The sequence below is a fragment of the Lepidothrix coronata genome, unplaced genomic scaffold (assembly GCF_001604755.1).
Source record: "Lepidothrix coronata isolate B3197 unplaced genomic scaffold, Lepidothrix_coronata-1.0 Scaffold229, whole genome shotgun sequence".
NCBI classification, from domain to species: domain Eukaryota; kingdom Metazoa; phylum Chordata; class Aves; order Passeriformes; family Pipridae; genus Lepidothrix; species Lepidothrix coronata.
Genome location: NW_016690409.1, coordinates 915,110 through 939,503, shown reverse-complemented (window position 1 = coordinate 939,503; position 24,394 = coordinate 915,110). Strand labels below are relative to the sequence as shown.

Below are 24,394 nucleotides of genomic sequence, written 5' to 3'. Positions count from 1 at the left end.
ACTGTGAAGTCACCCACTTGCAGCAGGTCAGTTCCTGCCCTCTTCACAGGGGTTGGACCCTCCCTTGGCACATGGAGGAGGGTGGGATGAGGTAATGAGGTGTGCCTTCCCTGCCTCTGTGTGGCAGAGTGTGCTCAGGTTGGGCCCATGAGTGTTTTTCCTGGCTGCAGAAACTGTCACAATCCTGCACTGTGGGATCCAGTGGGAGCCCCCAGATGCCATCACTGGGTTGCCTGGTGCTTCTTAACAGAAACTGTGATGCTCAGGAGTGAGGGCCATGGCTGCATCCCACACACCCATGGACCACTGCTTTTTTTTTATCCCAAATTATCTGTCATTAACTTCAGCAGACTCTTTGGAACAGTTTTCATGATAAAAGGGGAAAATCCCAACACTTTCATTGACTACTTTTCTATCTACTCCCATATAAAAGACTCCCAAACTGCTCCCTGCAGATTCTGGCTTGGTTTGGAGGAGAAGGGACCCAACAATGGGTTTATTTCATCTGTTCTGTGGCTGTGGCTCTCCTTTACTCCTTCAGACATTTTTCTTTTTCTTTGCCTTTTCTATTCTTCTTTTGATTTTGCTTCCTGTTTTGTCTTGTTTATTCCTCTGTAGAAAAGGATAGTGAAGGAGAGGGACTCCTTTGAAAACTCTGGTTAAATGAGCTACTGTGGGAATCCAAACACTCTTTTTTAGACAAGCAATCTAGTGGAGAAGCAAGTGCCAGAATATTAAGCTGCTTGCTGAATTGTGGCTACAGAGAACAGCCTTATAGCCCTCTGAGGAGGGGCAGAGAAGGGGATGGGGATACTCATTAGCCCAGAATTCAATCCCAGTCTGAAGCCACAAGTCCAAACCTTCAAAGGCTTCAAACAGTCAATGTCTGGGTTGTAAACAAGTGTGGCAGATGCCTGTTTTGGGTTCAGCCCAGTTGTGGCAGCATCTGCATTTTGGCTTTCATTAGCTTCCCATGAGGTTCACGTTTCTGTGTCCAGCTCTGCTCTGGCCAGGTCTGAGTCTGGGTCTGGTCCTGTTCACTCTGGCAAAATGCACATTTTTTTGGCGGCTACACATTTTTGATTTTTCACCTTTTTTTGGCTGTTCTAGAAGCAGCTGGGCACAAATTACTTTCATTCCAACATCATTATTTTCATACCATGGGTTTCCAGCTAGTTAGAGCTGTGCTGAGGGGGGAGGCAGGGGCTGGGTAGCAATGGCATTTCCCTGCAGTACAGAAAATAAACAGATTCACAAAATCAGAACAAGAAGCTTTCAAGATCCCTGTTGGTTTTGTGTAACCCCAAACACCAGCTGCTTTTCTGGCACTGCAGCTTCACCTAAAGTGCTGAGTGCTGAATGTGCACAGGAGATGTCACTTGGGCATGGAAAGCAGAAGGAAGACCCTGGAGAATGCAGCTGCCTCTTCAGAGAGGCAATTTTGAGTTTCATGTCCTGGTTCCCTTGCTGGGGGGCATCTTGTGGGAGTGGGCATTGAAAATTCCCCTCAGGATAGATCCTGGGAACTAAGGATTTGCTTATAGGGCGAGCTAACAAATTAATACCTGGGAATTTAAACTAATCAGTGACTCAGGAACTGCTTTTGTAGATTAAATTCAAAAGTCTGAAAGATGCTAGAACACGGTATAAGGGGATGTGCTTGCCAAATACTGCTGCTCCTATGCAGAAAGAAGGGAGACACAGTAACTGTGTGACACAAGGATGGTGAGAACAACTGCACACAGGTTGTGAGGAGTGGGCAGTGACACTCGTGTGCCACCGATTCCTACCATCCAAGCAGGGACCTGGTTTTGCTCAACGAAGTTTACAAAGGCTCTGGGAACCCTGCAGAGTGAAAAAAAGCATCGTGATGCTGAGGGTTCTTCTTGGCACACTGCCTTGCTCAGTTCCTCTTCCCCTAGACTGCAGAGGGGCATTTTCATGCTCTTGCAACCTGCCCACAGCACAGCAGTGTCCAGTCACTGATGGAGTTTTTCTTGTTCTGGTAACTGAGCAGCTCCAATTCCCCAAAAAGCCTTCACCACACAGCTGCAGTCTAAGACCTGGGTGCAAGAGCAGACACAAAATATTGAGTCAAAAGATGTTGATGCAGTGAGGACAGGGGCAGCTCGTGCCAGCTCAGACTGCTGGATCAGGCATAGACAACCTGCAAATGCTCCACAGTGTTTAAGGATTAGGGATGGAGGGAGAGGTTATTTAAGGCAGGTGTTTCAGCTCCAAAATGAACACATGCAGCTAAGTCCTCTGTGTTTTTCACTGAAGGGTATTGCAAGAGTATTTCAAGACCTAGAGAGAGACATTAGAACAGAAAGAGAAGTCAGGCAGTAAGAGATTTTGAGAGGGTGCGTGGTTTGACTATTAAAAATGAACAGTCGAGCATTATGCATTTTCCAATGATGTTTATTTGTTTCCTGTAGCCCACAGACACAGTTGGATCTGGCAACAGAGCAGATTCTTCTTTTCCTTAAAGTGTCCACGTGACATTAAGCCCAGGCTAACACTGTTGTCAAAGGCATTTAGGGAGGGAGTGGCAGAAGCAACGGGAGGTGCTGGGAGGAGGCTGGAGAGCAAGGCATGAGGGCAGGAAGCACCTTCCATCCCACTGCCACAGCAGAGACAGCGTGCAGATACACATAAAATCATTTTGCTCATCTATACCAGACAAATACAGCACCATGCAACACAATCTGCAGCTGGAAGTGGGTGGAGAGCAGGATATGGGTAGTTATTGCAGTCTGCTCGCAGGGAGCAGCCTGGGGAGCAACCAGGTGGCAGCAGCTCACACACAAGCTCCCAAGAGGCATTTGCTTGCTGAAGGGAACCAGGATTTTCAGGATGCATCTACTGGAACAGACCTCTCCCTTGGAGCCAGATCCACTCTGCTGCATTTCAAATGGAGTTCAGGTATCTAAAATACCATGTAAGGAGACATCTGTCTGCTTTCTTCCCAGGAGGTCAACTACCACGGTGTCTCATCAGGTTAAGGTGCCTTCCCAGGGTGCTTTCCCTCCCAGCTCTGGCCCAGACCTGCACCTTCCATGGCACCTGCTGTCCAGCCTCGCAGAGGGCAGCACCACCTCAAACATCTTTTCTCTTCTAAAGAAAGATCAGAAGAGCACCTCCCCCGGGTCGCACTCCGCTGCTCGCAATCCCCCCTCCTCCCTCCAACCCAGGTCCCACACAGCCCTCACCCCACACCGTGTGTGCTGTACAGCTGCACAAAGGCACAGGGTTGTGGCTACAGCCTGTGGGTACAGGAAGGTGGCACACGGAGAGCATCGCTCCCTTTCCCTTTGTTTCTCCCAGTCACAGACCTTCCAGCACCTCAATACTCCTCTGCCAAGTGCTTCCTTCATCCCAAGCAATCTGCACAGCAGCAGCCAACCCAGAAGTCTCCACAGTGCAGGGCAACTTGTGCACCCCCATTTGCAGCTGGGACCTTTTCTCAGCCCTAGAGACTGAGAAAAAGGCTTTGGAAAGGCAGGCTGGCTCCCGCAGCCAGCACCTCGCCTCAGCCAGTTCCTGTACAAAATGGACAACACACACACACGATTTACAGCCTGTTTTTCACATGATGGAGCAGCTCTTGGCTCGGTCTTTCCTGATCTCCGTGTCACTCAGTAAGTCTGTCCTGCCAGGCATCTGTGACACCCGCTTCAGTCCCCGTTTGGAGTTGCTGCGCTTCAAGTTCTTGTGCACCCTGTTGACCGAGGCCAGTGTGGTCACGTGAAACACGTCCCGCACGCTGTTCTCCGACACCTTGGAGGAGCACTCTGCGTAGGCCACTGCCCCAATCTGCCGTGCCAGCGCACTGCCCTGCAGTCCAGAGAGAGCAGGAGGAAGAGGAAGCAAGGTTAAGGCACAGGTGCTCTGCAAGGAGCATCCTCCCTCACGGCCTCCCAACCCTGCCTGTGCTGGCAGCCCTGCCCAGAGCACTGTGGCACCACCAGGACAGCTCTCACAGTGGTTCCTCAGCACCTGTACATACAGTGCAAGGCTCTGTGAGAGCTCCTGAGGTGAGGGTGGCCTCCTGAGCAGACAGTGCTGCCACTTTCTCATTCACACGATGCCACCCCTGCAGCTGAGACACCTGGGCAATCCCTCTCACCTGGACAGTCACCTGCTCTGTGCAACACAGAGCCAGGCACAGCAGCCCAGGGCACAGCCACCCCTGCATCACAGAGACAGGGTCTGTTGCCAGCCTGGAGACACCACTGGGTCCACTGGTGGCCATCAGCAGCAGTCCCTCAGCCCTTCCAGCTCCGGCTTCCTCCCTCCCAGCAGTTTTTCCCCAACACAGAACCTGAGCAGGAGGGTCACTGGGGGAAGAGTTGCACTGAAGTAGGAGATGCAGAAGCCCACACTCCCCTCTAGCCAGTCCAGCTTGTCAAATCAGGCATCTCCACCCTCTCTGAGGAATGACTTTTTGGCTACTAAGCAGGAGGCTGCTCAGCAGAGCAATGGGAATAAGTCAGGGTCTGCCAGTGTTGGGGACAAGAGTGCTGTCAGCATGAGCAGCTCTGAGGTCCTGAGCCACAATCAAACCTGCTGCAGACCAAGACCTGGGTACTGTGGGTCATGGAGCCCCTGTCTCTCCTCCCTGATCCACGTGGAGTCCTGCCCAAACCCACCTGCTCATGTGTCACAGGGATGAGGCGCTGCTTGGAAAGCTCCCGGAGCGTGTTGAGGTCTGTCCTCATGTCCAGCTTGCAGCCAACCAGCACAATCTTCGCGTTGGGGCAGAACTCCTGCGTCTCCCCTTGCCACTGCAGAGGAAACAAGAGGCTCTGCTGTGTATGATTTTCCAAACTGGGGGGGGTCACAACTGTTCAGACACCGATAGCTCACCAGGGCACTTCAATGACTGCCACAGACAAGGATGGGAATGGTCAGAGTGCCTCTTTATGCTCACTCGTTCCAGATTATGCTCTGCAAACCTCTTTGATCCAAGCTGCATCCCCTGGGCAAGGCTATGGGAGGCCAGTCCTGGCTGTGGCAAAATAACGACCACACAATCTGGTGCACAGATCTGGGACCCCAGGGGTCAACAGAGCCAGCATGGAGCTCTTTGCACAGCACACACACTATTTGTTTACTACTGGGAACCACATGTTAAAGACATTATGATATTCAGAGTATAGGTATAGCCAGAATTGAAGAAATAAAGAATTGAAGCAATGGAAGGAGAAGGCCAGGGCAAAAATCCATGTCCTTCACACAAATGGTTCATTTCAGAGCTCCCAGAATGAATGCCTGATGTCAGCTGTGTCTGCAGCAGTAAATAAATCCATCACCTGTGACCTCGCCCTGGGGAGAACCTGTACAGCCCCATCAGCATGTCAACACCCTGGTTACTTATCTAGTAGTTCTGAAGTAGGAAGCAGATAACAGATTACCCCTGGCTAAAGATGTTACTTGGAATTAGCAGTTTCCTCCTGAGCTAACTGATGGTTAAGGATATACCCTGGGCAATCAGAAGAAGAAAGAAAACCAAGTGTCCACAACCTGGTGGGGAAGTGCCAAGAACAACCCAGGTTTCATTCAACCAGTATCAGACCAAAGCAACTACAAAATATGGAAAATTTTTATTTTCTACCAGGAGATGGGCTCAGGTATCTTCAGGTATTTGCTTGACAGGGACATTTGTTCCCCAGGACTCAGGCATCCCCAGCCCCTGGGCAGCAAGGGCTGCACAGATCTCTGGTGCCTCAGCCACAGAGCACCAAGGGCAAACGAGGAGCAGATGCAGTTCTTTTGGAGCTGAAATTCAAGCATCCTGATTTACATGAAGGGTTTGAGCTACAGGGTCTGTTCACACCTGGCAGAGGTCCTAGCTGTCTACAGTAACACAGGGCTCCTTGGTCTCTGGAGAGAGCTGGGATGCTTTTTCCACATGACTGACAGCTCTGCGAGCCCAAGATCTGCTGTGCTCTCAAGACTTGCCAGAACAAAGGCACCACCCCATGAAAACCTTCTCTGTATGAAAGGAAGAGTTGCTTGTTTGCATTCCCTCAGATGGCTGTCCCTTCAACTGTACATGCTGTACAGCAGCCCAGGCATCAAAAGGGCAGCAATAATAAAGATTTCCTCTGCTGAATTAGTATTTTTGCCTGAGGCTTGAACAGCCTGATATCACAAGCTAAAACCCATTTCAACTTCATGGTATCTTAGGAATTTTCCTCACCTCCATAAGGCTGTGAGCCTGCACCAAAGGAAACACGGCACTTAAGAAATCCCCTGGGATTTAGGGTTTATTTTAAGTTACCATATCAAAAAGACATTCCCTAACAGCCTGTGAGGCTGCACAGAGAAGGCTATGCACCAAGCAGGGTGGACTCACATGAAGAGTGTGCAGAGAGACATAAATAACTCCCAACCCCAGCTAATTATTGAGGGGTTTGCATCTCATTAAGGTGGAAGTGATTCGCTTGCATTTATTCTGCTGACTCCCAAGCTGAGCAGTGAATTCCTTCAGTCCACATGAAACACTCTCCCTTCCACCCAGCCTGCTCAGTGCCCAGGACCTGCTCTGGAAGCCAACACTGAGCCATTGACCGAGTTATCAGAAGGGTCTTTGTCCCCTCACCAAGACACTCCTGAGACAAAGACCCACTTCTCAGGCCTCCCAGCCGCTGAGTAAGAGCCACTTGCTTCTGCACAACATTTGGCAAAATGTGGGGAGGCCAAGAGGGCACCCAGTACAATGTGACATGTTCAGGCTGTGGCCAGTCCAGCCCTGGCAGCCTGAGGCTCTCTGAGGAGAACAGCCATGGGAACCACTGTGGTTCTTTTCACGCCTCAGTGTCTCAAAGAGTGTCACAAACGAGACACCAGCCAAGGCTCACCCCTGGGACACAGGATGCAGCTGCCAGATGCTTTGCTACACAGTGGAACCACAGCTCCCTAAACTTCATGGAAGGAAGCAGGGTACAGCCAGGACCAAGGGATGCAAGCGACCAGAAGGCCATTTCTCCTCTCTCCCCTGAGCAGCATTCTCAGTTGCTCATTCCGTCTCAGAGGAAAGCCTCATGAAGTGACCCACTGGAGACCAGCCAGTGGTGCTCCTCAGAGCATCCCCAGCCCTGTGGGGCTCTCTGGGACCTGCCAGCTGGAATGTCAGCTTTGCTGAAAGTCACCAACCTGCAGGTCCAAACCCCTCAGCTGCTCCTGCAGAGCACAGATGGTCAGCTCTGCCGGGGCAGGTGGTGCTCAGGGCCCTGCGCTCCAGGCCAGTGGCATTGTGCCATCTCATGTTCATTCACGGGCTTGAAATTCAGTGCCACAGCTCATTATTTTTGTTGTCAAGCTATAGAGAACTGATTGCTGTCTTTCTTACTGTGCAGATGCTGAACTGAAGGGAGAACCAAAAAACTGAGCACTCTGCTTGCTTGGAAACAGGCACCAGGGGCCACTTCTCAGCTGCTGCAGGCAATCCACAGTCACTGGTGGTGACAAGATCCAAAACACCTTCCAAGGTCTTCATGAAAAAAACAGAACAAATGCCCTACATTTCTCTCTGTCCCCACATTTGTATGTGTGAGTACAGACAGACCTCACACACATGCTGCAAGCCACCATGAGCTTCACCATTCACTGGGCTCCTTTCAAATGGAAATATCTTGCATTCTGCACAGATCATGTAGAGATGGTGGCAGCAGCAGCAGCTGACCATCCTCCTCTGAGCACACAGACTCCAGCCAAGGCTTGGGCACAGGGCCAGAGCTTTGAGCCTTGATGGGGAGCAGGGACCCCGGGGTGGCTCCACGAGCTGCTGCAGAGGGCACAGGGGCACAGGGCACTCACTGGCCAGAGGGCACAGGGCACTCACCTTCTTCAGCACACTGTCCAGGGTCTCCGGGCGGCTGATGTCGAAGCAGATGAGCACAGCATCTGAGTCGGGGTAGGCCAAGGGACGGACGTTGTCATAGTACGCTGAGCCTGCGGAGAGGAGCGGGAGGAGTGGGGTGAGCAGGTTCCATCCCACCGACTGCTTCTTGCCCAAAGGGCCAGCCTGAGACCCTCAGCCCTCTCTGCCAGTCAGAGATCTTTAATTCCAGTAAGAACTGGAGACACTGCCACACAGTGCAGAGTGCTCTGCTGAAGATCAAGGATGTTAACCCAACTTTTTGACCAGTGACCAGACATCACAAGGTTTAGCAGAGTTTGATTCACAGAGGATTTGGTTCCTTTGTTTAGGCACGGAAGTCAGAGGGTTTGTCCTTGTGTGCTTGTATTTAGCTCTTTACAGAGAGAAAAAGCAAGTTTTGCATCCCTCTCCCACCCTAGTGAGCATCTGGCAAGGCTGTGTGGAGCTGCACTGCCGGGGGATGTTGCTCACACAGGAAGGAGCTCGGGACACACCTTACTCACCACTCACTCCTGGATTCCATCACTTGTCATGCCGGTGCTGCACCACTAACAGTGGAAAGGTGCAGCTGAGAGAGGACAGGAAATGCTGCTGCTATTTTTTTATCCTCTCTTGCTATCTTTATACAGGAGAGCTTGCTGAGAATTTAAGACAGGTAAAAATGAATTGCCTTTTTCTCTGGATTTGTGCTGGAAAAAGCCAGACAGCTTCTTTTTGATACATAAAAGAAGTGACAGGATTTGGTGAAGAGTCCATAAATGGAAGGGGATGATTCTGCGTTCTGCTGGAATTCTGTGAGCAGGCAGAAAGCCCAGCCTGAACCCTGCACACCTTCTACTGCACACACATGCGCACGCACACACCTTCAGTGCAAATTTCAGGCATTAAAGTCGTTGTGCCATAGGGGTGTTATTCGCAGTGCATTCTGCCGGTGAGTGCAGATGCCTCAGCAAACAGCCATGGAGCAATCAGCTCAATGCAGCCGATTGCACTCTGCTACTTAGAAACACTGTTTCGGTTTAATATTTGTCTTTGCAATGGCTTAAAGTTCCCGGAGGAATGAGCAGCGGTTGTTTGTTTATGAAAAGGGTCAGCAGAGACACCAGAGTCCTTGTTGAATCTGCTCCCTCCGAAAGCAGGATCGCCCACCCGAGGCCGAGGCAGCCGGATGCGCTTCCTGTCGCAGCCCCTCAGGATGCCCAGACCCAGCATTTTCCCACACCGAGAGGAGGGTGGAGCTCCCAGCCCGGGTGTCGGGCGGCTCCCTGATGGAGTCCAGCACCTGATGAATTATGGATGATGGTGGCTTATGTTTCCGGGACAATGGGAATCTGCGTGGGAGGAGAACGGGCTGATTCTCCACGGGAGCTCTGCCCCTTGGTCCTGCACAGGGGGCTCCCGGCTGAGGTACAACAGCCCCCTTGCACAGCACTGCACAGCCGGTGCTCTGCAAACACCCCAGACGGCTCTGCAAGACTCAGCCTGGGGAGCACAGCTATGACCACTCCTGCCTGTGCCCAGAGCCCACACGGGGCAGGCTGAGGGCTATGTGGAATCTTCCCAGACCCTGCCCAGTGCCAGAGACTGGCCACTCACTCTCCCCTTGCCACCGGCTCAGAGCACAGCACCAACAGCAGCCACCAACAGCAGAGCTCGGGGGCTCTGAGCAGCACAGCCCCCACCATTCCCACACAGCCAGAGGCAGATGCCCTGGATTAAATCTGCAATAGGATTCCCAGCAAAATTGGCTACAGGTATCTCTAGCTCTTATGGCCAGCCCACAGGAGCAAAAGCACCTGCACCCCCTGCTCCGGTCATGGAGAGATGTGTCTCTGTCCCTGCCAAGTTATCGGGAAGGAAGCAGTTGCGAACAGCACAGCAGAAACGGACCCTGATCTCTGCAGAGCCCAGCCCTCTTCCTAGAGGGAAAGTCATGCTCCCTGATGGAAAGCAGCCAGTCCCTGCGGCACCTCGGACAGCTCTGGGGACGGGGATGCCGCACGGGGTGGCACGGAGGGCTTTCTGACCCGGCCCCAGGCTCACGCTGCTGCAGTTCACAGCTGGCAGAGCCGGTGCCATGCGCTGCTCCCTCTCGTGCCCCGAGATGACCCGGTCCCGCCGGGCACGAGGCCGCTCTGACAGGCAGCACCAAGCGCAGGAGTGCTGAGCTCCCCTCTGAATGCGGTTTTCAGTCATGTGCTTGGTGTGGGCTGAGGGGATGAGATGGGAAAGCCAGCGCTGATCCACATGCTTGAATGAGTCAGGTCCTTTATCTGAGCCATGCCCTCTCCCCCATGCACACAGGGGTGTCTGCCTCCAGACAGGGGCCCTGGCACTGGAGGAAAGCGTTCCCACACACATCCTCTCCCTTCGGCTTCTCTGTTTTACATAAACACTTCAGATAAATCTACCCCCTCCCAGCCAAGGAATGCTCCTTTTGTAGAGGTGGTTTTGGCTCGTTCAGCACAGACATTGCCACAGCAAACTGTATCATAGCAACCTGCTGCTCCTCAGCAGCAAGCCAGCCCCTTGGCAGACAGCCAGCATCACTGGTGCAGCCCCCCATTATCCCACAAGACCACCTCTGTCCCATCCTCGTGCCCAGAATCACACTCTTACCACTTGTGATCACAAAAGGAGAGATCCCCGTGCTGGTGGGAGAAGCCAAGGGAAGGGAAGCATGAGGCAAACAACCTTATCTTCTTAATGAGATCAAAATTTGCTTCACATTCATTAACTTTTTGCTCCAACTCCAAAGAGCAGGAGTCACCCCTGGCACCCCCCCTCAGCTCAGAGCAGCACTCCCAGCTGTGGCAGCAGCAGCTTCTGCCCACCCCAGGAGACTGATGGGGGGGGAACCATGGTCAGTGCTGCCCTGTGGGGCAGGAGAGTTGCACTGCTCCCAGACAAGGCAATCCTCAGCTTGCTCTGGAGATGACTCTACTGAATCAGGGAATTCTGTTTGGGTGCTTGTTAGTCTTCTAGTTTTTGCATCTATTGCTTTTTCATTGCATGCAACAATTAAAAAAACCTAACAACCAAACACAAAAACCGACAACAAAACATAAAAGCCTCAGTGCCTTCAACTCTAGCTCTTCTGAGCACCTTTCATATACTCCAGCAAGACACTCCAGAGACCCACAGTCTGGCACTTCCGAACACACACACACACACACACACACACACACACACACACACACACACACACACACACGCCCAACTCTGGTGTGTCTGCAGATTCAGCCTTCCTTTACTGCATGAGTCATTCTCCCACTTGGCACCCAGGTCTGCAAGAAACAGGACCTATGTGCATCTGCTCATGATTAAAGAGGGAAAATTGGAGCAAGCCAAAAAAACAGCTTAAAAATAAAATCCACGCAGTTGTCTGAAATTCAGAGGTGTATACAGCCATGAGCAGCTCCTCTTTCTCCTTGGCTGGCAGCCCTTGGAATGCCTGGCACTGCAGCTCAGAGATGCCACTCTTGGGCAGGGGACTGAATGCTGTTTCATCTATACCAATATTGTGCTGATCTTCACTTGTTCCTTATCAGCTGCTCTAGAGATAATGAGCCCCCTCACATGGGCACCCTCCATCCAACAACAGGACATTACAAACCAGGAGAGCCAGTGTGCATGCAGAGCCACGATCTGCTCTGCAAGGGGCTCCTGCAGCCCTGGCCAGCTCTGGCTTGAAACAGAGACGAGCACTGCCCAGACCTAAATTTCTCAGCAGCACATTTGTCTTGGAGGGCTCACTGTAAACTCTCCCCATAGAGCCAGCAGTGCTGCAGCACATGCTGCTTTCTGCAGGGACAGAGGATGTCTGCTCTGCCAGACAGATCCCACCGATGGTCCAGCCAAGCTCTGGGCAGGAGGACAAAGCTGCCAAAGCAGGGCCAAGCCATAAACCCCACAACTTCTACAAGCTTCTTTCCTGGCTGGACTTTGACGTTTCTCTTGCTCATGCAAAGCTCTGTGAAGTACAGGAAAGCAGGAAACTGCTCCATGACATGAAACAAGCAATTGTCTAAAAAGTGCAGGACTGATCAACAGCTTGGCCAATTAACCTCTGCTCCTAATTCTTACAATGCACATACAAAAACTAGTGAATTACTGAAGAGCCCGGGTGACATACCTTCAGGACGGACATAATCAGGATGAAGGGAATGATATTTACATGGGCTGAGGTGGCATTTCTGGGCCTCTCTCCAGATCTTATTACTGGAAACCTGCCCCTCAGGAGGAGGCTGTTCTGCTGGATTTACCAGTGGAAGAATCTCCAGCTCAGACAGGCACAGGGTGCTTCTGCATCCCAATCTTGTGTCCTGTCTCACACATGCAGCTACCAGAGGTTCAGAGGAGCTTCCTCAGATGCAAACCTCCCTCCAGCAACTGTAGGAAGCTCTGAAAGCTCCCTGTAGAAGTCCCTGCTGGCTCCAGAGGGAGCATCACAGAGTGTCTGGTGTGGGAGGGCTGGGTCTGCAGATGCAGCCAAAGAGCTCACCAGACTTTTCAAAATCATGCCTGCAGCAGCTGACAAGGGAGACAAATGGGAGTCAGAAGTCCCTTCCTGGCACTCTCACCATGTCACAAGGGCATCTGGCATTGCCACAACCTGCCTGTCATCCTTTCCATGGGGTACAACAAGGACTAGGAGTGGCAAGAGCTTCCTGCAGCACAGCCAGCACACATTCTGCCTTTGGGGAGCACCATCCCTCAGCCTGAGGGCGGAACGAGTGCAATTATCTTGATGCAATGCTGCACAATTCAGGTTTGCTGTGCACAGGCATTAGATCCCTCCCTGACTGCTTGGCTGCCAGATAAGGTTTCTCCCCACTGGGAAGGCTGGGCCTGTACACTTGTGAAGTTTAATGGGTTGGAGGTTTCAGAATCTGGAGCAAAGGGGACAGGGGGAGCTGTCCTTGCCACAGGAGAGAACAGATCCCCTCCAGGCTGTGGGAAAGGGGTCTGCACCAGAGCTGGGAACAAATTCACCCTGCAGAATGCCCCTCCTTGTCTACAAGGTCACAGCAGCCAGCAGGGTCATCTGGTTGTCACTAATGGCACTGTTCCCCAGCACCTCATAACTCCCAGGACACTCCATGGTCCTGCAGAGGCTGAGCCTCTCGGATCCATAGGGGACAAAGGATAGATGCTGCCACAGGGCATGCTGCCTTTGCTGCAGAAGTAACCTCCATCCCTGAGTCCCACAGCATTGCAGCACCCCTACACGATGCACAGCTCAGCAAGATGATCCTCCTGGGCACTATCCTGCCCTGCCGTGGCTTCTCAGGTCCATCCTCCACCCACTCCAGATAAGCATTTCTGCTGCAACCCTTTAAAACTTCTGTCTGACTGGTTATTGACCTGCCTGAGAATGTGACCCAGCTGCATGTATTTTTAGGCTTAACTATGTATTAGTGCTGAGGCACAACACAAGTATGCTGGTTTCGGGCTCCCAGTCTCAACAGGAAGGATGGGAGGAGCTACTTTGGTATGGAAAGGGCAGCTCCACATTTTCTCTCTGCCTCAGACTGCAAGTGGCATTGAACTCTTTCTGAGACAGAACTTGCCCTTACTCTTTAGAAGAAGCAGCCATGGCAATCCTGGAGCTGCACCCTGGGAATCCAGGCACAGACAGCCACAGCATCCATGGAGATGCCATTGCTAAACTCAGTCCCTTTCAGCTCCCTAATCTCATCAACATTCCTCAGTAGTTCCTCTAAAGAAAGATCTGTTATCACAGCCTGTGGGTTCCCACACAGGCCATTCCAAGGCAGACTGTTTGCCGAGTAAAGGCAAAGAGGGAGGCGGAGGGGGATTTGCAATTCACAGCGTTATTCTTGTCTTGAAAGCGCATCTGCTGAAGAGACAGCGGCTGCTGTGGAAGGCTGGCAGCCACACAGCTCCTCTGCTGTGAGCTGCAGCACGGAGCAGGGCACAGGGCACTGCTGGACCTGTGGGCGCCGATCTTTGAAACGCCGCAGGTTGTGGCAGACACTGCAGCTCTCGGCCGCGCTGCATCCTGATGGCCCACAAAGGACAGAGAAGTCCTCTCCAGCAGCTTTCCATGGCAACAGTGACCTTGTGCAAGGCACAATGCCAGGCTGGGCCTCCCACTGAGCACTGGAAAAGATGCTCCTACCAGAAGCAGGCAGCTCTACTCCGCAGCAGCATCTGCAGCAGCAAAAGATGAACCAAGCAGCTCAATGACCTCAGGTCCCTCACTGCTCTGCCTGCCTGCACTTTGAGGCCACAGACACAGCAGGCAGGCAGAGCCTCCCAGCATAGGGGGGTGAACCAAAAACAAAGAACTGAGTCCAGGCTGCAAGGCACAGAGTAGCTTCCTCTCCAGTATTATTGGAAACAGAACAAAAAGTCCACCTGGGTTCAGGCCAAAGCCTCAGACCTGCCAGCACCAGTGCCGTAGTACTGTGGCTTTGGAGAGGCACTGGGCAGCAGCATTGCCTGAGCCCATGACTCCCCTTGCTCGCAGTCAGTGCTTGGGAAGGAGCTCTGCAGAACAGGCAGGGCATTGAGTCAGTCCAGTGTAGGCAGAAGGTTCACTGGCAATGCCAGAGTCACGGTAGGAATGCTCCAAGTGCTGGTCCCTGGGAAGCAGGTCAGCTGTTGCCAAAGGCTCTCGCTGCCAGAGACCTGCTGAGCACTGCAGTGGCTCCACTCTGGGCATGAGATTTCCCAGAGCTGGGCAGACCCATGGACCCTCCCTGATCCCACAGGGAACATTGCTGAGGAAAACCTCCCTGCCCAGTGCATGCCCAGGGGTAACAGCACTCCCTCTCACACCCAACACACCAAAACGAAACTCGCCCACTCCTTGCAGAGCATCGCTAATGATCACAAACCATCTGCCCTTCTCCACCTGCCACAAGGAACAAAGCTCTTCCTGATGGGTCCAGGGCACCAGCACTGCAGGTCTGGGAGGCACCCAGCCCTTTGGGAACAGCACTCCCAAGCCATCAGGCATCCTGTTGAACAGGAGTTTCCCCCACCACAAGATACCGTCGCCGTGCAGAAGAGTTGTTTCTGTGGCAAGCATGTTCAGCCAACAGGTAGCAAAAAGAATTTGCCAGAACAGGAGCATGAAGAGCATCAAAGCACCACGTCATCCATAAGGCTCACAAGTAGAGGGTGCCAGGGCACGGCCACTCCCAGGAGAAGTGTCTACCCCGTACAACTGGCAGGCTCTGCACCCCTTCCCTCGCACACAAGGATGTCAAACTGCTTTTTAACGGAGGCTTTAGCAAACAGTACAGGCTTCCCAGGGGACAGGAGGGATGGGACAACCCTGCCATTCTGCGAAATGGCACCTGAAGCAGTTTTACTCCCACAGTCTATCCCGAGCTGGGACACAAATGGAAAGAAACATAAAATGCAACCAGCACCCTGCAGATGTTGGATGAGGGGATTTTCTCCCTAGTATGTTCCTAGATCGAAGGCACTTGAGACAGTGCAGAGTCCCAGCATTTGCCCTGTTTGAGCAGCACAGGTTTCATCCTCATGAAGGATTCTCAGTGCTGGAAACTCTCCAGAGTCACCCTCCAGCCTCAGAAAAACTAATCAAGGAACATTTAAAAGACATTTAAAGGAAATCAGATGTCTCGATACAATTTGAGAGCCATTCAGTTCTCCATCACCTCTGTCTACCCCACGGCAATATTCCTGTAAGGAGAGTTCCTGCCTGCCAGCAGCCAACGTCACAGCCTCTGTTTGCCATTTAACAGGAGGGGCTGGTTCAGCCCAAAAGGCTGCATTTTCCAAGGCACTGCCATCAGCCAGGATGACAGGCCCCAGGGAGCAGACAACATCCTGGGCTGTACAGAGATTACCAATGGGATGGCTGAGTGGCCAGGTAGACTGCAGCCACTCTCAGTCACCACAAAGGGACTTTTCCTGGCAGAATGCTCTTGCACCACCTCTCACTGCTGAGTGACACTCAGCTCACTCTGTGCAGCTTCCAGAGTCTCCAGCCACTTCCTCAACAAAGTACAGGGAGGGGGGAATTCATAAAAGAGTAAAAATGAACAGCCTGCCCCTCTGTCCAGGTCTCTGCTGATTTCTGGGGGAGTTTCAGTTCCAATTACTTATCTAAGAGATGGCAAGTGTTTAAAATAGAAAGGGCAGTCCTGACATGAGGAGGGGAGCAGTTTCTCGACACCTCCCTTCCCAATCTTGCTGGGATGGAATTTATCATGAACAATAAGCCCCTGCATGCAAGGTGACTTAAAAGAGAGAAGAAGTAGCATAGAGACAAGGGAAAGTACCCTCTGATGCCTGTCACTCTCCATAGGGAGGGCAATGAGCTGCTGCCAGCCCCTTCAGCTCAGCTGGTTCAACTCTCTATTGTGCAAAACATCTTTTACCAAAGCTCCCATTTACAAGGGGCTCCAAAGAGCAGCTTGCATTCTACAGCTAAAAGTATCAGTTTGATTACTGAGAAAAATTGCTGTGTAGTGCTTTGCAGGACTGTTTGTTAACAACTAGCCCCTTTGTATTCCAAATAAAAGCTGAAACAGAAGGAAATTTATCTGGAAAACTACCTGACGAACTCTATCTACACCAAAGCTGCTAAAAAGGTCTGACATTTTTCATAGCAGAAGAGAGAAAGAATCAAAGTCCCTTTCCTTTTGGCTGTAGAGATAAATATTAGACAAACATATCTTTTGTTGCAAAGAGGAAAAATGAATGCATGACAGTATCAGATGCATGGATCAGACACACATACACAGGTTTAAAGACTTTTTATCACATCTTATTCTTTTAACATTTGTAAGACCGATGCAAATAATTCTGGAGAATTCCTAAAAGGCAGACAATGCCTCAGACGTGCTTCCATACCCTCCAAAGGGGAAGTTTTTTATATCAAATAGAGATTCTCAGAGCAAAGCCATTCAGAGCCTAACAAAGATAACCCACAACATTCCCTTCCAGAGCTGCAGAAGCCCACGATTTGGAAACCTGAGGCCATGGGGGTGACCAGGCTGTGGGTGTACACTCATGTGCACCGGGGTGACACGTGAGGTCGGCCACCCCTCGCTCCTGGTGTGCCCTGATCCAGACTCACCCGTTGGAGCAGCTCCAAGGAACCCTCTGCAGTGAAGGCCCCCTGGATGGCTTCAGTGTGTCCGTGTCTGAAGGATTTCACACAGACACGTCAGCCCAGCACCATCCACCATGAAAGGGCTTCCACGCTGTAGCCACCATTCTGTGCTCCAAGCACAGCTCCCGGTCAAAAGCCAAGAACCAACGCTGATGAAACCAACATATCATCCAAAGCTCCAGCCCCAGGAGCTGCCCCAGGAGCCAGAGTCCTTAAGGCTCACATCACAGCACACAGCGTGCCAGCAGAGCTAAAGACCCCTTCTTGTCTCAGGGAATAAAAATCAGCCAAAGCAAGGTCTTCTGGATCGCAAAGCTCCAGAAAAGATTCAACAAACATATTTTACATCTTTGAGCTAGACTTAGTAAAGCCACTACTCTAGGTAGAGCTATGCTGATCCTATTAGCTGTCATTTGGTGGATGCAAAATTACAGCAAGGAATCTGAATAAACAACAGCAAAGAAAGTCCTTGGTCACGTTTTAATTTACTACTGCTCTTGGACACCAAGAGGACTTCATTTGTCATGAGGACTCCAGAAATTACATAAATATGGGGAAAGAGCATCAGCGAGCCCACGATGTACATTCACCAGTAGAACACAGCATTCAGCTGCACTGCCTGTACAAAGGAGTCCAAAGGTAAATTATAAAGTGCATGTGAACTTTGCAGGATGCCAATACTTTCATTAGCTCTGCATCAAGCACTTCACTTGCAACTCGTGCCTCCACAGAAAGACAGACAGCACAAAGTTTGGGACAGGTCTTGGTGGGCCACGACAGCTGCACCCGCAGCTTCACAAAGATCCAAAGCCGAGGACACAAAGAGGCAAAACCAAACTAAGCCAAAAAGACGCCAGAGAACCCCAGGGGCTCTGGGGCAGGGAGCAACGACTGGCCAGGGCACCGCTCCCCAGGTCGAGGGTTCCCTCCTCCAGCAGCACCTTCCCTCCTCCCCGATCCCCTCCGGCCTCCCTCGCTCCCGGGGCCGGCTCTCTCGTTACTCGTTGTTTCCCTGCAGGCAGGTGCAGCACCGCAGAGCCGCACCGGCACCGCGCCGGCACCGCGCCGGCTGCGGGACAAGGGACCGCCCGCCCTGCGCGGCGGCACCGGGGCTGCTCGGGACCGGCCGGGAGGCTCCCAGGCTGCTCCCAGGCAGCTCGCAGGACGAGAGGGCGCTGCCCCTGCCCCAGCCCCGGCCCGGGGGTTCCGGGAACGGAGAAACCGTCTGTCGGAGGGACGAGGCCGGCCCTGCCGCCCCCCCCGCGCAGCCCCCGGCCCACCTGAGGTGTCCCACATGTTGAGTTCGGTGCGCTGCTTGTCGATCTCGAAGCTGGCCGTGTAGTTCTCGAAGACGGTGGGCACGTAGCTCTGGGGGACGGAGGGGAGAGCAGAGGTGAGGTGAGGTGAGATGATGCGCGGTGGAGAGCCCGGCCCGCCCGCCCGCCGCCCGCCGCACCTCGGGGTAGCAGTCCTTGGCGAAGACGTGCAGCAGCGCCGTCTTGCCGCACTGCGTGTCCCCCACCACCACGATCTTGCAGCGCGCCAGGTGCCCCTCCATGGTGCGGGGCCGCGCCGCCCGCGCCGCCGCTTTACCGGGTCGGCCCCGGCCTGGCCGCGCCCCCGGCCCCGACAGCACCAACCAGGCGCGGAGCGAAGCCGGCGCTGGGCAGGGCCGCGCCGCCACGGCCCCGGGAGCCGCCCCCCGCCTGCCCCGCCGCCCCCTCGGGGCGTCCCCTCGGCGCTGCCGGCGCTCGTCGCTGATCCCGGGAGACGGCGCGGGGGTGGCGGGTCCGGAGCCGGGAGTGGGCACGGCCCCGCCGCCCCCGCCCGCTTCACCGCGGTCCCTGCCCAGCCCCCGGCCCGCAACCCCGGGCCGGCCGCAGCCCCCCCGCCCCCGGCCGGCGCCCCCCGCCCCCGGCCCGGGAGATGCGTCTTCCCCGGGGCTTCCAGCCCCGGCGCTGCCGAGGGAACGGGACCTGTTCCCTGAGAAATTCGGCAGAAGCGAGGTCACCCGGCATTCTGACCCGCCCCACGTGCGTTCAAGGAATCCCGTATCCCCGGTGTCCGCGACCAAGTGACATCAGCAGGGGCGGGAGACTGGTCTCTGCAGCGACTGCGGGACCCCAGGTCCGGCTCACAGCCCTCTGCAGAAACGGCAGTGATTTCTGCTTTCCATTCCTCCTTGAGCACAGACAGCACATCTATAAATTACAGCGGTGATTTTAATTAGCAGAATTATTGGAAAAGGAAAGGCTCCTCTACTGCTGATGTTTTGCTGGCCACCACACTGCAGAAAGGTTCACCGGAACGGTGAATGGAACTGACAAGCTGCCTGTCACAAAATGCGGAAAAATAGAGACAATGAAGACAAAGCAAGCCTGGAAAAATGGAAATTAAAATGTTTTGGCAGTGAAACCGGATTTATTAATGGGCTGAGGGGGCAGATTGTTTTTGCTGAAATCACAGTCATTTTTCATACGTAAATATTGATGCTGTGAGTGATGTTGGGACAAGTAAAGAACAGAGAGAGGGTGCAAGGCAAGGGGGGGTGCTAGGCAGGTACCCAGGGATTTCAAGTGCTGCTTGGCCTCCTGACAGCTGTGCCAGCCAAGCCCCCTCGGACACATCAGCCTCAGTCAGCACTTTGGTGAGCCACTGCCTGCATCTGGTCATGGGCCACCTGTGTCTTAGGATGCACCCCTGGGACAGGGGCCAAGAGCATGCAGGGCTGAAGGTGTGTCTGTGGCACATTCAGCTGGGCAAACAGGAATTCAGGTCCCTCCTCATCGTCACACACCACAGAAGACCTGAGAACAGAGCAGATGAGGTGATCAGAGGAGATGAGGCAGTCCTGGAATTCTAGTAACTCCTGTCCTCACCTGGTCTCATTCCTGCATTCTGTGGGCTGGGAAATGGCTCAGTCAGTTCCTTGTTCTGCAGCTTTGCAGTGGGTTTTGCTGCAGCATCTCCGTGCCTCCCAGTCTTACCTTAAGCTTCAAAGATGATGAGTGACTGTCTCATGCTTGTTTCCTTCCAGCCTCCCTGAGGAAAGGAGCCTGAGCTGTGACAGGTTTTTGTAAGGCCTGGGGAGGAAGGGGGTGTTTCCTTCTTATCCATGTACATGTTGCTCCATTTTATGTGGAAGAATGGAAAGAAGAATTCATTGTCTTGTGACTGCAGGTAAAGAAAGGAGTGCTGGGTGGCCACTGGTGTCACCTGGAGTGAGCTCTTCCCCTGGCCAATGCCCTTTCTGACAGCACTTCACCGTTTTTCTCAATAGGAATCAGGTGTTTGCTCCCAACAGATTGTTGTACCCCTGCTTCCGAGGAAGGAAGACACTCTCTGCAGGGAATACTCAGACCTTTGCAAACCTGACAGCTACGTTTTTCTTCCCCAGGGAGGGGCAGTAGTTGCTGCCCTTGCTCAGAGCCAAAGGGGCAGCATCACTGCTGAGCCTCACGTCCCCTTTGGTGCAGAGCACCTTTTGGCAGGACACTTGCAGAATGCATTCAACAACCCATCACCACGGTGTGAATTTTCTGAGCAGGCTGCAGAGACATGCTGTGACTGTCACTGCGCATGGAGAGGCGACAGATGGCTCTCACACATTTACTCCTGAAAATACTTCTCCAGTGGTTAGATTCTCCCTTGCTGATCCACGTTCTCAGGGATGTTAATTGCGATTGTGAATTAAATTTATTTTGTTGTATTTGTGTCATTTCCTGTACAAAGAAACTGGAAGACATCCTCAGGACCTGTACTGGGAAAATGTATTGAGAGAAACCAACCCTCGCCAAAGGACCTGCAGCCTGAAACCTGGAGCCTGTGACATCTTGTTCTCGTGCACAAAGCCCCAAAGCTTGGTCCTTTACAGCCAGTTGTAGGCTCTGGACCTAATTTCAGGTGAATGTACTGAGTAAACAATGTCCTGTACTCTGTTGCATGGGTGTGGTCCCTGCAAGGTGCACACATACACCTGGTGAGAGGTGCACAAGTGTCACCCCGGGAACACAGACAAAGCTCCTGTTCATCACATCATGCAGTGACCGTTCCCTGGATTTTTACGATGTGTGCATTGTTCCATCTTTTTGGACTTGTCATATATGTGAAAGAGCTAGAAACCTTCCAGGCCAAGCTGCAGAGTATTACTAACTGTGAACACTTGAAGTTAAATCATTCAGCCTCGAGTGGTGTGTTATTTGATGGTTTCCCCTAAAAGATAAAGAGGTGTAAAAGCAGTAGGGTTTGAACACATGCAGCAAAAAAATACAAATAAGCAGCAATTAGGAAGGTTAAAAAAAGAAAGAGGAAAAAATCCCAGTCAAATGCCCTTTCATGTGTCCAGCTTGTTTACATTCTGGGCTAGAACAGTGCTGATCTGACTCACTGTTGGCATTAATGAAGTTTGCACTTCTGGGTGAGCAGTTTAATTTATCTCAGCAAACCAAAGCTCATTATAACAGTCCATAAATGCTATCAGATGAAAGCAGCATCCTTCAGCAATCTCAGGGATTAAAGCAAGGAGGCATTCAACTGCCAAGGCTTCTGCTGGAAAGACTGCAGTCAAAGCATGTGTGTTAGAGGCTGAGGAGGCACAATGTCTTCATTACTGCTGCAGATTTCTCTGTATTAAGGCAGTGATCTGGACCCTCTGGAGCACCCCTCTGGAGGTGAGCAGCTTCCTTTTTTCCCCCCTCTCTCTCTCCAGACATCTCTCCTTAGGGCTCATCTAGCCCGGTAGCAGCTGGAGAGACATGGGAGATGTGGGGACTCCACAGGTTGGCCACGTGGGATGTCTCTCCTGCAGGGAACAGGAGCCTCGTTGGAGGGGCAGGGACTTGCAGCATGAAGGCACACAAAGAGAGTCAGGGTGGGAGGAGGAAAATGGCTGATTCTGTCCTCTTGGGTGTAGAAACCTCTTTGCCACACGTCCTCTCCCACACTGGATCCAGCTACTTGAACTGCAGCCCCCAGAGCTGCGCTGGCCTTGCCCTTGCCTCGCTCTGCAGCACCCACACATCCTTCCCACTGCTCCCTTTCTGCCAGGGCTGTCAGCGTGGCTGTGGCTCCAGCTGCAGCTCCAGCACACAGCACTGGCTGTCGGGGTGATGGAGTGAGCCCACCTGGGTGCTCCCTGGCAGAGGTGCTCAGTGGAAATGGCTTCTCCAGCAGCAGAAGTGATCTCCACCGCCCTCATGTTTGAAATCATATTTTCAGTTTTGCAATTCTTTTTCACGTGGAGAGTGGTGGAGATGGGCTGGGCAGGGGACGAACAGAAATAAACCTTCAAAACTTCAGTTTCTTTTCCATTTAGCTTAAAAAATGAATTGCATATCACAAACACAGACTGGGGATAAAACAGTTTTCTTTTTAAAGCCTTCCTTTCAGCAGGCCCAACAGAGAGAGGCAGGGCTGTGTGTGCCTGTGCCTGGGGAGCCATAGGCTGGTGGGAAGGTCCCCATCTGAGGGATGGGGCTTCTGAGGAGTATGCTCCAGCTGCCTGGGGTCAGGTGAGGGTCTAGGCTCTGGGACCTACTGCTGCACCCTGTGTGTCAGTCCCACCCTTGCTTTTCCCTGCAAAACCACTCACATGCCTGGAGTGAGCCACGGGAACACTGAGCCGCTGGCACTGCCAAGACACAGAGGTTCTGGAAGCTGCCAGGAACCAGCGCCCTCAGACAGCAGCAGAGATGTCAGTGATGCAGAGAAAACCAGCTCCTGATGCAAGGCAAGGCCACACTCCCAGGTCCTGTGTGCTGTACCCCTGAAAGCCACAGTCAGCACACTGAGGCAAGTCTGTGTGTTTTCAGTAAGGTAAGACAAGCTGACAGATAATGGGCTTCTCATGGATGCACAGCATGTGGATGTGCTAAGCCTGTAATTTTGGGACTATAATTGTCAGTAAATTATTGATGCTGTGGTGGAAGGTTGAAGTTAAGGAGAAGGATTCTCATTTCACAAGATTTCCCCGAGGACCACGGTGGAGAAGGTGCCTGCCTCCAGAGGCAGACACGGCGGGATGCTGTTCCGTGCACACCTGGAAACCGGCCTCGTGCCAGCTGTGCCATTTGCTTGTGTTGCACATCCACAGCCTCTGCTGCTGGGGTTGTGCAGAGGAAAAGGCTGGAGCAGCTGCAGCCCTGTGCGCTGTGAGAATAATGCTCTGTGCTGGGAGGATTTCTTCAGTCTGCTGCCAGCGTGAGGAATGAGCCACCGTTCCCTGAGCTTCAGTTACCACTTGACAACCATCTCCACTGTCCCTGTGATCAAAACGGCAGTGCAGGGAACTGTGGCTGTGAGTGGCAGGTATGTCTGAGGGGTTCTGTCAGATCTCTTCCACCTGCTGCTCTACCTTTCAATCACAGTAAATGTAATTTACTGTGATACAGGCATAGTGTCACCCAGGAGGCACAGCTTTCCTGGTATGTGTGATGCAACTGGGACATCTTGTCTGTGTCTACCTCTCTGTGCTTCTCAACACTGCAGATACAGGTGAGGAAAACACAGAACAGAGGCAGAAGGAATCTTTCCCTTGAGTTGCCAACAAACCCAGACAGATAGGTTTGAGTTCAACACTTTCTGGGGATGTGCAGAGCCCTGCCATGTCTGGCAGCCAGACCCTGGCCCCCAGTGGGGTCTCAGGCAGCCTTACCATGCGAGGGAAGGCTTTTGTGGTCCTGGGCCTCTGGGATTCTATCCTGAGAGAGCCCTGGGAGCAGGTACAGGCAGCTGCCTTCTGACCAGCAAACCGCTGCCAGGCGGGTTTTTTTGCATCTCCTGCCTGTTCATTGTTCCAATGTCCTTGAGAGCAGAGGAGAAAGACTGCTAGAGCCCTGTGTAGAAATAAAGGGAGGTGTAACAAAGGGCCAGGCAGGGGAGCTGGCACTGCTCCAGCTGTGGCACATCCTCCTCAGCCTCTCTCAGGGGATGAGGGAGGGCAGCAGGAGGCTGGAAAGAGCAGGACAGCAGCTCAAGGGAGGACTGTGGTCCTGTCGTGCAACTGGACATGAGTCTCCTCCTTGTTCCCACTGCAGCCACCCAAACACGCATAAATCTGCCACACAGCAGAGCCAGACGATGTGCAGCCTGCCCCAGGCTCTGCCCTCCTGTCTGCTTTCCTGCCTTTGTGCTCTGCTTCCTGAGCAGCCCCAGCCGCCGGCATTCCCGGAGCCAGCCCAGCCCGGAGCGCGGCCCCGCAGGGCAGTTATAAATTGTAGAAGTAACTCGGGGAGATGATGCTCCAGCAAAACCGCCCTTTCAGCGTTGTCCCCAGGAAGGACGCAAGCGCTGTGTTTGCTCGGAAGGAATCATTTAGCGGCGAAAAAAAAAAAAAAAAAAAAAAAAGGGGAAAAAAAAAAAAAAAAAAAGACAAAAAAGGCGGCGCT

At 52.8% G+C, this 24,394-nt stretch overlaps 1 protein-coding gene across 1 annotated transcript; it reads right to left on the bottom strand.

Annotated features, from left to right (window-relative positions):
* Positions 1–2,507: 2,507 nt before the first annotated feature.
* On the bottom strand, positions 2,508–18,619 carry RND2 (Rho family GTPase 2). Its single transcript, XM_017834125.1, has 5 exons — positions 18,466–18,619; positions 18,290–18,377; positions 7,850–7,959; positions 4,653–4,787; positions 2,508–3,837 (listed from the first exon to the last, which is right to left on the bottom strand). The coding sequence occupies exons 1-5, from the start codon at positions 18,565–18,567 to the stop codon at positions 3,589–3,591; spliced, it is 684 nt and encodes a 227-aa protein (XP_017689614.1). The 5' UTR covers positions 18,568–18,619; the 3' UTR covers positions 2,508–3,588.
* Between the last annotated feature and the right edge of the window lie 5,775 nt (positions 18,620–24,394).